The sequence below is a fragment of the Grammomys surdaster genome, unplaced genomic scaffold, assembly GCF_004785775.1.
Source record: "Grammomys surdaster isolate TR1022 unplaced genomic scaffold, NIH_TR_1.0 126381, whole genome shotgun sequence".
Taxonomy (NCBI): Eukaryota; Metazoa; Chordata; class Mammalia; order Rodentia; family Muridae; genus Grammomys; species Grammomys surdaster.
The window spans coordinates 1,859,575-1,873,537 of NW_021621176.1; the positions used below are offsets into that span (position 1 = coordinate 1,859,575).

The 13,963-nt window shown below is 41.8% G+C and overlaps 2 protein-coding genes across 2 annotated transcripts in view; both read left to right on the plus strand.

The window, feature by feature from the left end:
• Positions 1–2,773: 2,773 nt before the first annotated feature.
• Ctxn2 (cortexin 2) lies at positions 2,774–3,019 on the plus strand. Its single transcript, XM_028760040.1, has one exon. It carries the CDS (start codon positions 2,774–2,776, stop codon positions 3,017–3,019), a length of 246 nt encoding a protein of 81 aa, XP_028615873.1.
• A 4,750-nt stretch (positions 3,020–7,769) lies between these two features.
• The window catches only part of Slc12a1 (solute carrier family 12 member 1), a 68,491-nt gene continuing 62,297 nt past the window's right edge, over positions 7,770–13,963 (plus strand). The window contains exons 1-2 of the mRNA XM_028760042.1: positions 7,770–7,874; positions 8,975–9,584. Coding sequence (XP_028615875.1) covers positions 9,177–9,584 — 408 coding nt within the window. The 5' untranslated portion in view covers positions 7,770–7,874; positions 8,975–9,176. The remainder of the gene's footprint in view (positions 7,875–8,974; positions 9,585–13,963) is intronic.

A 13,963-nucleotide genomic window follows, 5' to 3' on the forward strand; every position in this document is an offset into this window, starting at 1 on the left:
GAAAATGGATGGAGAATGAAGCAGTTGTGGACAGAAGTAGAGTTGTGATATGTGCCCAAAGCATCCTCAACTAAAACCATGTGGAACACCAGAACTAGACACTTCTTTAGCATTTCCCTCTTTGAGTCAAGATGGTCATCAACACATCATGGACTTGCTGGACAGCATCCTTCCGGGGAGGAAACACACCCTTGGTAGGGCATTTCTCTGCAGCTGAGGCAACTCTTGAAGGAAGACAGCAAGTGCTGGGAAGGCTGTCAGCTGCTAGGCAACAAGTCCCACACTACAGGCACATTATAGTATCCACCAGAAAACTAAGGTTATTGGCCCCTCTGTTTTAGAGGTCTTTTTATTACCTTAAGTTATGTGCAGGTGTATAGGTACACACTCAGGGGTGCTGCTTCCCTCATAGGCAAAGGCACTAAGTACCCTGGAGCTACGGTTACCCATGTATATGAGTTGCTGCCTGACACAGAAGCTGGAAACCAATCCTTGATACTCTGCAAGAGTAGTGCCCCTTCTTAACCACTGGGGATTATTGGTTCCCCTTATCTACATACTCCCAAAAATGTTAAATGTAGCTTACAGGGACCATTAATTTGACATTTAAAAAAATCAGAAGCAGAAAATATTGCTTAATCCTGTTTCCCATGTTTCCTACAAGATAAATAAACAAAAGAACTCAGCCTTTGGCAAGATCACTCTGAATTGCTTAAGTAAGGCTTAAAACATAATTTTTTAAATACAAAGCACACTTTTATATGCTAGAACATTAAGACAATTTGGTGGAAAGATGTTCTACAAAGGGATTCTAAAATTTTTTACTCTTTTATAGACCAAAATGCCAGCCAATCAAAGCAGTAGAAGGAGGGAGTATCTCTGTCATTGGTAGTTTGAAGATAGAACTTTTCTGTAACCTAATCCTTTATAAAATACAGTGTTTATCTCTATGTTTTTTGAGTTTAAAAGCTCCAAGCCTTTGTATTTCTCTCTCAATTCATTCTCGACTACTTCTTGTTCTATTTTAGTGTTTTTTAAAGTGTATTTTATTTTATGCATAAGGATGCTTTGTACATCTATATGTCTACATACCATGCATGCCTGGTGTCCTTTAGGCCAGAAGAAAGAATCAGTTCCCCTAGGGTTGTAGGGGTTGTACTAGGGTTGTAGACATTTGTGAGCTATCCTGTGTGTAAGCTGGGAATCAAACCCCCATCCTCTGCAAGAACAAATACTCTTATCCGCTGAGACATCTCTCCAGCTCCCTCAGTTGTTTTTCTGAAAATGGACAAGGAGCTTCATTTTATTTAAAGTCAACTTTAAATAAATTTTAGCTGCAGCTTTAAAATATCAATCATTAACAAGGGGGATGGGGATGAGAATTAGTTAGAAGGACTGACAAGTTGTCTTAAAGTAAGCTGAGTTACAAAGGACACACATCCTTAACTTGGATTTTATGTTGATTTAAAGCAGTCCTCAACCTTCTTAATACTATGACCCTTTAATACAGTTTCTCATGTTATGGTGACCCCCAACCATAAGGTTATTTTTGTTGCTACTTCATAACTGTAATTTTGCTACTGTTAGAAATCATTATGTAAATATCTGATATTTCCAATGGTCTTAGGGGACCTCTGTGAAAGAAAGAGTCTTTCAACCCCTAGAGGGATCATGACCCACAGGTTGAGAACCACTGATTTAGAGTTTTCTGAAATTGAATGTAGGTGTTGGGAGGTAGTTAATGCTCACGGATATTGTACTTATCTCTTTGTGGTTGTGATGCTGGGCATTGCCTATATTCATGTAATTTTTAAAATATGCTTTTATCATTGAGAATGTGGCATTTAAACCAGGAGTAGTGGCTGTAATCCCAGCATTCAGGAAAGCTGAGGCAGAGGGACTGCCATGATTTCTGGGACAGCCTGGACTAGAACTATAGAGAGAGAACCTCTCTCTTACACACACACACACACAGACACACACACACACACACAGATGACACACATCATGGAGAAGAAGCTAAGTATGAAGCTATGCAAATAAGAGTTGAAACAAAAAAAAATCACTGCTATTTAAAGAATCAGATTTTGTTTCAGACAAAATGGCCCTGGAGAAGTCTGGAGAGATGGCTCAGTGGGTAAGGGCACTGACTGTTGTTCCAGATGGACCTGGCACCTACATGGCAGCTCACAGCTATCTGTAACTCCAAGATCTGACACTCTCACATAGAAGTACATGTAGGCAAAACACCAGCGCACATAAAATAAAAAGTAAATACGTTTTTTTTTAAAAAAATAGCCCTGGCGAGAGACCTTGCAGCTAAGGACTTTAAACAGTGGGAACAGTTTATACTCTATTTGTGCTATTATTTCCACACGTAAAAATGAAGGGAAAACTAGGTGAAAATTCAGATCAAAGGAGCAGTAGTAACTTCCTCCCATTGAATCAAAGGCATTCTGTGCTAATGGTATGACGGTCACTTCCATGATTGCCTTTCTGTTTATTTCAGTATGCAGGCATGGATCTCTATGTCCATAATCAATTCTGCATTTACTGCTATGGACTACATGTCTCCAGTGCCGATTTCGTTCTGATCTATGTCTGAGACCTTCAAACATTGTTGACAAGTAAAGAGGGCTTGTAATAACTGCTTTTATGATTTCTTGTCCAATTGCCACACACGGATGAAACTAAACTGGGTCCACTCTGTACCTAGGTGGAGAAGCAATTCCTGCAGGAACTCTGAAGAGCCACCACGATGCAGCCGTGAAGGATGAGTAGCACCTACTGTGGCAATTCCTCAGCAAAGATGAGTGTCCACGAAGTCTCTGAATCCTCCCTGTCTCTGGAGCAAAAGACAGGCTTTGCCTTTGTGGGCATCTTGTGCATTTTCCTGGGACTTCTCATCATCAGATGCTTCAAGATTTTGTTAGACCCCTATAGTAGCATGCCCTCTTCTACATGGGAAGATGAAGTCGAAGAGTTTGATAAGGGGACCTTTGAGTATGCACTTGCCTGACGGTGGTTCCAATCCAGGGTATTCCCACTTCCATTGAGACATGTGATAGACACATTTTTAATTAGCTTGCCTGTGCTGCTGGAGAGAGGGTCATTCCATTCATGACATTCAATAAACATCTGTGATTGATTTATCCACCATGCTGTGTACAATCTCGTGTTCTTTCTGGTCTTCTTCTCCAGTGGAAGTTTCTACGAGTAGAGTGGAAACCAGACCTCTTCCTCCATATTCCCTCCTCTGATATCTGCCCTTGCTAAGGAGCTACCCGAGGAATTTTGCAAAGCAAACCCACCTACCCTCTCCACATTCCAGACCAGAGTCACAGCGTAGCTTTGGTGACCCTTGTGTTGTGTGACACTATTTTTGGAGAGACATGAACACAGTTCTACTCAGCCTGGTGATAGACTGGGGTCACTTTTAGGAATATGGGTGAAGGGTTACTTACAGGAGTAGAAATAATACAACAACAGCCTTATCACCAATAGCTCATGCCAGCATGAGCGAGTGATAGCTCACAAAGACTGGGAACCTGGGGCTCAGGGCACAGCCTGCAAGCAGCTCCACAGGTTAGAAAGTGTCTCCTTGAGGCAGCTCACATGATCTGAACCTCTTCCAGGCATCTCAGCTTGTCTGAGAGCACCTCTCAGTAGTTCTCACTGCTTATGCTTGGAGAAGGAAAGAACTAAGGTATCTGGTCAGTTTCAGAAACTCCTTGAAGCCTTTGGGCTCCTTAATGGAATGTTTTCCCTCCCCTTACAGCATTCTGTGTCTTGAGGAGCTTCTTTCTAAGATGGGGACTTGTCTCAGAGGAAATTGCTATACAACACTTGGGCTCAAAGACCTTTCAGCCCCAAAAAGAAAGAATATTATTTCTTAAACAGGGGTCATAGGTTAGAAAGTTCACAGTGGAGCAAATTCTGAAAACTAACCTTGCAAGCTTGCAGAGATGTGAAGGTTCTCAGAATCCTCAGCATTCTTCTCTGCCTTGAAGAACCTCCATGGTGAAATCCTGTAGTGTAGCATCCCTGCCAGTCCTGCCACACATGGACACTAGCTACACCACCCTCCTTCAAGGCTAACACTAAAGAAACAGCTCCAACATCACTCAGTAGGAGGGACAATCGTACTGAGGCAAGGTGTCCAGCCTGCCACCACTGGAGCCATGCCACGAGGTGCCAGTTTGTCTAATCTCAGTGGACTTTTGGGAAGAGATAGCCATAGAGGGTGAAACCGTCCTTGGGGAGACATGAACACATGTCTACTCACCCTCAGTGATAGACTATTGTAAACTCAAACAGCCTAAATATGCCACAAGTGTATCTGGAAAGTCAGAGAGCTAAAGAAAGGTTTGAAGTTATCATACAACATTTCAATGTTGGCTCACACCAGCAACTAGCTTCATAACCTAGAAAGTAACCAGAGGGCAGACAGTTTCCACATCCATGAAACAAGGATGAGAAGCCTGGGCACACTCTCAGGAATGTTGGTAAGAGTGTGGAAGTGTAAAGAATGGAAAAGCACTCAGAAAACTATAGAGCAGGTAAATGTATCACCCTCACTCTGTGTCCATACCGCTCCCAACCCAGCACCGAGGGTACACATGCTTCTCCCACACTTGAGTTTTGCATGCGTGCTGGGGATCTGAACTCAGGTCTCTGCTAGCACAGCAGACACTTTTCCCACTGAGCCAACTCCTTGGCCTCTACAACTCTTTACCAAGACTCTTAATCATGTCTGCAGTGTTCCAAAATAGCAGCCCCAGAAAGATGCCTGGTGGGCCTTTTATTTGTTTGCTTGTTTTCTCCCAGTAGATTTATAAAATATCTCTGTTGACTATGGTTCTTCTGTTCCAAGCCTTGACATCAAAGATGCTCTTGGTGCCCTGGGTGGTACAGAGAACCTCACATCCAGTTGGTAATCTGTCCCAAGAATAACTCAGTAAGTTGAGCTCAGGTGACCTTGCTGGAAGGCATCTGTGCCCAAACACAGGGCATCATCTTCGTGGCATGGGTTTCTCCAGTGCCTCCCCTAAGATTCGTGTCCAACTTGCAGAGGCTCCATTTGCCCCAGGGACAACATTCACTAAGACTTTCCATTTCACAAGATCAGATTTTTATTTCAAAAAGAAGAGATGGGGGTAAGATGAGAACATAAGGATGCATCATTTCAAGTCATCAACTCCCAGCACAGTACCACTCCCGGCATCACTAGGAAGAATACAATGCATACTGACAGAAAGTACTGATCCACGGCTTTTATTTTTCATTTGTGCATCTTACTCTTGGGGGTTTGGGGTAGAATAATGGTCATCATTTGTGTTTCCAGAGTGAGAAGTGATAACTATAAAAAGTCATAGTTGAGATACAATATGGAAATGTTAATGCTTCTAAGAATAGAGGGCCAGTAACATACCCAGATCAGCCCCTATTGCAGTATACAAGAGCCTGTTAGGGAGAACAGGAAGAAAGATGGTGTCTGTACTTCTGGATAGTTTCCTTATCCACCTGCCCCTTAAGCTCACCATCCAAGGTTGACTTCGTGAGTGATGTCATCTCATCCATATCCTCTGACTATCTCCCAGCCACTCTAGAAGGTTCGAGCCCCCTTAATGAAGAACAGAGGCTATCATTTCCCTGATAGAGATAAGAGCCTCAAATGAAAATGTCTGCTTGATGGAAGACTGAGACTGAAACTAATTCATACACACTGAGGTCAGAGAGGCAAGCAGCAAGAAAAAGAGACTGACTCCTGAGGCCTCCCAGCCTCTGGGGGATTAAAAATGCTGAAGAATGAATAAGGTATTCCTGACGGCAGGAGAGGGATGGATGGCACCAATCATCCTGGTACAGGGAACAGAACTTGTTTTGGGTCCCAGACTCATCTCAGCAGTCTGTTGATCTATTAAGCATCCCACCATCCCCTACCTGAACCTGACACCTGACCTCCTATACAGAATGCCCTTCTTCTAGGTAAGTGTTGCAACCCCTTATAGAAGAAATAAGTTTCTTTAATTAAAATGGTCTTTATGAGACGATTAAGGCTGGTGAGATTGTTCAGTGGGTAAAGGGACTTGCTGCCAGGCCTGACACTTGAATTTAAACACTGGGACAGAAGTAACTGGAGAACAAACTCCCCTGAGGTTATCCTTTGATCTCTATATATACCATATGTACACTCACACCCCAACACACAAATAGATAATTGTAAAACCAGAAAAGGGGAGAGAAGATCGAGTTACAGCTGTCTCTATAATTCTACTTCTGACAGAACCTTATAACAGTAACTCGGTTAGTACCAAGGCTCGCAGCTGGCTGAAGGCAGCAGCTGGATTTTCCTTTGGCATCTCCATGTCCCTTTGTACAATCCCGTGTTTGATCACCAATTTACCTTCCTCTTCATTTTAATAGGTGCGATTCCTAACCCTGTCTTTAATGGTTGGTTTCAGAATCATGAGTATGAGTAAACAATTTACAAACAGATAATATATATCACTAAAATAGTGCAAGCAAGGACTGCGTTCAAACTGGTGCTGTTTAGAAACAGATAAAATTAGCTCACGTAAGCCTCCGGATAAATCAGCAAGTCACATGTCCTTAGTGTCTGCATCCAGGTTTGCATACGAGGACATTAAAGTACACACAGGGAACGAGTCTCCTGAATTCCCCCAGACAGGAAGTGACAGGGCCAGAATTGAAATTGAGAATTCTTCACTCACAGCTCACACTTAATCACTACGTCATACCACAGCAGAGCCACCCGGGCGACTGGAAATCACTTGGATAGCTTCTTATTAGACCCAAAGAGGACTCATTCAATCATCCTGATTGAAAGCCAATGACAGGCCTGCATGGAGGAATTGCACATGCCGTCTTAATCACCTGCTCACAGGCTGGAGCCGAACCGTCTTCTGAGCAAAAGTCAGGAACTAGATGTGATAAAAAATGGTTCCTCCATGAGGTGACAGAAAAGCCATTTAGTAGTGCCACTGGGAGGTATGCCTGGTTTGTGGTTTTCACACTCGGCAGAAATCTTTTTAATACCTCACTAATTCTACCCTCAATCCATTCACTTCCTATGCAGAGAGGAGGCAAGGTTAGTAGGGTCAAATAATTTCAGGTCACATTTCCTAGCCACAAAATATGGAGACCATCTCATGGTATTTTGGTTCCTATGCTGAGCAATATGAGGTCACTGGGTCTCATCAAGAATAAGATGATGAGCTAGGCCTGGTGACAGAGGCCTGCTTCCAGCTACCTGGCAGGCTGAGGTCAGGTCAGGAGGATGATGAGGCTGCCAGGAGTACAAAGTGAGCTCAGACCCAGCATGGGTAATTAGCAAGATAAAACGTTCAGAGACGGGGTGGGGGAGGTCAGTGGTAGAGTACTTACTTAGAAGGTATGAGGCCCTGGGTTGAATTCCTAAAGAGAGAGACAGAGACAGAGACAAAGAAAGACAGAGAGACAGAGACAGAAACAAAACATAGAGACAGAGACAGAAAGACAGACTGTGGGACTAAATTTATCTAGTCCCAAACAACTGAAGCAATATTTTTTGAAGGATTTGTTGTTGTGCAATGTGTGAATTAAAGAAACTTTATTTTGTTTGCTGTCTAAAAGGATTAATGATTTACTACAAGTTACTAGCTGATGCGGTACTTACGGCTCCTCAGGGCTAATGACTGGCAGGGTTTCTCCCACTATTCCAGGCCAATGACTGAAAAGTCATCTCTTTCAAGAAAGTTTTTAACCAATGAGCAGAAGCCTAAGGTTGTGGGCTGAAAGCTAAGGCCCCATATATGCCTGTGCAATGCTAACGTGGGTTACGCTTCCTCAGAAGAAGGCTGCTGGATGGGAAGGTAAGTGTCTAGGCTGGGCAGAAACCTCACTTCATATCATGTCAAAACAGAGCCTGAGGACTGGACTGAAGATGTCAGGGGCTGTGGGAAGTTAAAAGTTCTAGCCTAAGAGATGTGGGCTGCGCTGATAATCTCACCAGGAAAGATTTTTTTAAGTGTTTAAATTATGTGCATTTGTTTGTTTTGTTCAAAGAAATAACTTAAATTATTGTGCAAGAGCCAAGTTTTTGTTAGTATTGTTCCTATTTTCTAGTTTTCTTTGGGGAAAAAAATCAAATTTTCAGGTATCTACAAAGAAATATTACTCTAAAGACAGTATTTAAGGTTGGCACATACTGTAGAATTGTGAAAATTATCAAGTGGTTTATTGAACTCATAAAACATTGCATTAAAAAGAGCCAGTAGAATATAAGCCTTTACTGAGAGCTATGATTTATTTTCGTATCCCAAACACTCATTTTTTTTAAGGCTTCCACAATAGCATTTATGAAAAAGCACAAATATGTGAGCAAATGAAATGTTTCAGAGGCTACTAAAAGTTCTGAAGATTCTCAGAACGTCATCTTAAGAGACTTAGTTTGTGGTTTTTGTTTGTTTTAATTTCATATTCTAAAATGTAACTTTTTATGTGTTACACAGGTAAAATTTTTTCTGGGTCAAATTCATCATTGATGATGTGTGGATTTTTGTAACTAGCAAAAAAAATTTTTTTCAATATTTTCAGGTCTTGTATTTTGTGTATCAAACAGCGGATAATGCTACCAATGTAAATAATAACGGATAATGTAAAATCCTTTGCAACGCTGGCATTTAGACTCTCCGCGAACTCTCTTACTGTCTTAGATTACTAACATGCTTTCTAAATGTTCCAGTGACTTCCAAGCAAACATGACCAACAGTCACATGCTAGTGACTTCATTAGAACTTCTGTTTGCAGAACTCAATCCCCTGCAATTTGCTAGGATTTCCTTGCTCAGGTAGCAAGGGTTTCAGGACAGGAATTTTCAGTGAAACAAAACTATAAATCTTTGTGCCTCAAACCAAAATCCTTCTTAAATATTTGCATTGCCTGGAACAAATATAAGTTTCTTTCTTAACAGCAGCTTTGAAGATCATTCTGAAGATTACATGGGAGACCACACATCAACAATACATCAGGAATCTAGCTAGCTATTGGGTCATCTAGAACCAAAACCAAGCACTCCATATTATAACCATACTATTGTCTATTTTGAAGCAGAAATACATAGATTAAAACAATAACCACTATAAAATAGGTAGTTCTAAAGTAGATTTTGGAAGATGTCAGTCAACATCCCTTCCAACTCAGTGCCCAGTAGCACCAGTCGTTTTCAGGTCCATGTCATAAACGAGGGCCACGGCAGTGGTGCAGCCGTGAGTGACAGCGCAGACCCCCCACATTATGAAGAGACATCTTTCGGGGACGAAGCCCAGAACAGACTGAGAATCAGCTTTAGGCCTGGGAATCAGGAGTGCTATGACAATTTTCTCCAAACTGGAGAGACTGCTAAAACAGACACCACGTTTCACGCTTATGACTCTCACACAAACACATACTACCTACAAACCTTTGGCCACAACACCATGGACGCCGTCCCCAAGATTGAGTACTACCGCAACACGGGCAGTGTGAGCGGGCCCAAGGTCAACCGGCCCAGCCTGCTGGAGATTCACGAGCAGCTGGCTAAGGTAAGCGTCCTTCTATGCCATTTCTTCGGGATAAAAACACTGCAGAAGCAGCGGTCAAACGAAGAGGGCTGGTCCACGCTATCTATCCTCCTTACGCAGCTGTCTCTGGTTCCCAAGAAACAGACACTGTACAGGAGCTCTGCAAATGTTTACTGACTTGGGAAAGAAGTGTAGACTGAACTCGGGAAGGTGGGCAATGTATCCCAATGGTGTTTGCAGCAAGGATACTCAAGATCCATTGGGCTGACTGTGCCCCACTGAATCCTAAGCTGTTTCTACTTTAATGTTAAAGATTCCACAGCAATCCTTAAGCAAACCACTATGCTTTCATATTGTGGGAGCCAGTCTGTGGTGCAGCCATGGTGTGGCCTTAAGACTCAGCTACTCTGGAAGCTGAGGCAGAATTATGACTAGTTTTTCTGTTTTTAAAAGAAAGATCAGAACTGCCTAAGATTCAGCCCGTGTGTCTCTCCTCTTCATACCTTTGCCTGAGGCTCCTGGCTCTACTAAATTTAAGCCTAGAAGCACAGAAGTGACCAGACTTCCTATTTAAAGAATGCAAAAGGGTTCCAAAGTCTCTGAAAGGCTCTAATCTATACCTCATTATTTAGAAGCTTAGATTTCTTCTGTGACTTCCTCAGAGATATGCTGACAGACTTTATCCTCCTGCCTCTCTGACAGCTTGTAATGAATAACATTCTTTTTCATACGTCACTGTGGGGGGGGGGGCTGTGCAGGTATACCAATTTGAATGTATGTGCTTTCATGTGTGTTTGCAGGTGTGTGGAGAGGTTGATATTGGGCAGATTCCTCAGTTTCTTCACCTTATGCATTGAGGCAGGCTCTCTCACTTGAACCCCATGCTCGATGATTCAGTTACTGTAGTTAGCCAGCTTCCTCTGGAGATCTCCCATCTCCACTTCCTCAGTACAGAAAGCACAGGTGGGACACCATATCAGCCTCTTTCTGTGAGAGCAAAAGAGGAAAACTCTGGCCCTCACACTTACCAGGAAATGATTTGCCCACCGAGCCGTCTCCCCAGCCCTGAATATCACTTTGTGGAATATGGTTGCTCTCTGGGAAGATAATTGAATATAAATTTCAAATGTTTATTTACTTACAGCCAAGCTTTCAGGAAAATGAATAAATGCACAGTTTATTTCATAATCATTCATTTATTCACTTATCCATTCTGGCTCTTAAAAGTTAAAAAAGCAGGTAGTGGTTGCTTAGACCTTTAATCCCAGCACTCCAGAGGGAGAGGCTGGAGGATCTCAGAGTTTGAGGTAAACCTGGTCTACAGAGTGAGTTCCTGGACAGGCAGGGTTGGTTACACAGAGAAACTTGGTCTCAGGAGGTGGTGGGGAGCAAAGTTAAACAGTCTGCTATCGCCCCCAGCCGGACTCAGGACGGGTTCTCTCAGGAATGATTCTGGTAAAGGCACTGGCTTTAGTTTCTTCTCACCTTCTTTCCAGAGGAAAGACGTCTACAAAGTTTACTCTCTGAGCTGCAGGGGGCCCAACTCTCTACTAGGACTTCCAGAGGAAGAGTCCATGCTCTCAGTCCGCTCCTATACCCTCATCCACAAACCTTCCTCATCTGCCCAGTGTGCTGCATCGGTAGCAAGGTGCTAACCTTAGACTTTGAGATATCTAGTGCTTTAATCAAAAGAAACAAAATAGCATCATGGTTATTCAGTATCAGCTTCCAGGAGGGGTCGGGGGATTTTTGCTTTTGTTTTTTCTTTTTTTTTTTTTGGAAAGGTAATTTGAAACTTCAGACAAACTGCTTGTCAGTTTCTTTCTCTAAATGAAAAGAAGAAAAGGAGACTGGAAGGGTCAGGAAGAAGGTTCAGGAATGAAACAGTAGACAGGGAGGGGGACATGACATGATGGCTCTAAGTTCTGGAAGGGGCAGAAAGAGAAGATAAACATCCCAAGGAGTTTCTGATTATCTGAAGAAGTAAAAAGAACCAAAAACGTCTACAAAAAGACATGGAAGTCAACCCCACCGAGTCCTGTACACTACACTTACCTTGTAAAGCTGCCCCCGTTATTAAAAGTAATTAAAAATGTAAATACTCATTCATCCAGTCCCACAATTTACAACAAAGAAAATGATACTTTAGCCTTCATTAAGATGACACTGGAAGCAGAACCTGTTTGTTCAGGTTGGCAATCCCAGTTAACCCCAGACGTGATTTCCAAGTCAGAAAATTATGACAAGGGCTGTATAATGGGTAAAATGAGGGGAGAAAAGTAAAAGTTCAGGGCCTGCCTGGGTTACAGACAGAGATCAGGGTCAGATAGAGCTACTGGGTAAGACCTTGTTTCAGAACCAAAGCTTGAATTTAAAACAAAATAAAGGAAACAATCGAAAAGGCTTAGTGATGCTGTGCTTATCCAGAACATATAAAACCTATAGGTTCAGTCCCCAGCACCATTAAGAAAAAGAGGTTGGAGTTGAGTGGAAGGCATGTTGTTCTAGAGAGAAACGTAGCTTACTTGTAAGTTTTAAACCCCTGGTTTATGAAGATCTTTACACTGTGGAAATCATCTCAGTAGCAAAAGTTTTTTTCAGTGTGCCATCTGAATGGCCACTCAGTGCCGCAGCTGCCTTTGACATGGCACACTGGAAGCTGTTTGGGTTGCCTTAACATTTATTTTTTTTAATGGACAACATAAGACTAAGGCATTGACATTGTTTTGTGCTCTGCTCTTTTCACTCTAGGCTAGGCCTTGGTGATCTCCCCAGATCAAAGAATGTGCAGTGACTACCTAGCATCTGATAAGGACTAATTTTGCAATTTTACTTCATAAAAAGAATTCTGCTTTTTCAATTTCCCTTAGATTTGTATTTGTTTTTATTCAGATTTAGACTGCATGTGATTGAAGCTGCAGAAGCTGCATTGCTTTTTTTTTTTTTTTTTTGTATTGGGAGAGGAAAAATCTTGTGTCAACTAGTCTTCCTTTCTTTTTAAATACACTTTATTTTCTCTTCTCTGAATCTGTAATACACAAATAGAAATCTCGGTGAATGGGTGATTGTTCTATAGAACTAAAAATGCATCTGTGAGGGATTAAGGGTCATCATTTATGGAGTGCAAAGAAGCAAATTAATTCAAATTGTAAAGAAAAAAAACCAGGAAGGATGCAATCCCAGAACTTTGCATCCGTGAGACACTAACAGCATTCAGATGTCTGTGAACCCCTAGGCAGAGCTTAGCAACCTTCAGACCCCACAAACCCTGACTCAAGTCACATTCAATATTTGTATGAAACACTGAATTCATTATTGTTCTGGTGTACAAAAGGAAGCATTTATCAAAAAGTAAAACAAAGATTTGCTTTACCACATAAAAGGTGATTCTGCCTTAAACCACTTCCAGATAATATTTTTTTTAAAAAAAAAAATCTTGGCTGTGTTCACATTTCTAGTTTCTAAGAAAGCAAAAATAGATTGCTATAGGACATGCCCTGGATTAATTTCAAGAAAAATTAGATTCCATGTGTAGTTTCTCAGGCACAGACCCTTTCTGCTCCTATATGTTACGGTCAGCCAAGAAAATGGCGTCGGCTCTTAGAAACTTACTATTAAACATTAGTCACAAAAGGAAATATAGTCGTAAAAATTCAAGGTCACTGGCCTTGACATAAATATACTTAAAACTTCAAAACACTAGCAAGTTTCATATATCTATGAAAAGAGTTGTCGGTCTTACATTGACTCTGCTTTTGAATAATTTAGAAACTCATTGCTGTACTCACTTCTATGCACGGTGGTTTCTCTGTCCTGCACTCAGACAATGTTCTCTTGGTTCTCTGAAGTCCAAGTGATGGATTGAAGAACCATAAAACTGTGATCAGAAATGGCATCCATCAAGAAAAAAAAACTTCATCTAATGGAGAAGTTTAAAGATGTACTTTATTCTTTATATGACTTTATAGATTTTAGCCATTATTAATGCTCTCATTCTCCAAATCTAAGAGTCAGAGTCACCATTGGCGTTCATCAGAGAGTACAGCAATCTCCCAGACCAAACCCTCACAGGTTTTCCCAGAAAGCATAGGTTTCATTCCCAAAACCCTGGGACAAGTGGCTAAAGCTTTCTCATGTGACCCCAGTCATAGGCAGTGATTGACGAGAATATTGGTAATCATAAAGGTCGACTCTCCAACTAAGTTGAAGAAATGAGCTCTCTCTCTAACCAGACAATTCCTTCACTCATATTAGCACAGCCGTAATTTTCATGCTTTTTGAAGATTGTTTTAGACATGGGAAGTAAAAGCCGTCGCTGGGACACAGCTCCAGGTGGAAAGGACATGCAGAATTCCCTGGTGTAGGTGTGTGTGGCAGAGAGACAGAGAGAGAGAGAGAGA

What these genes read in the sequence shown, in the direction of transcription:
- Ctxn2 (XM_028760040.1), top strand. Translation starts at nt 2,774, where the DNA reads ATGAGTAGCACCTACTGTGGCAATTCCTCAGCAAAGATGAGTGTCCAC.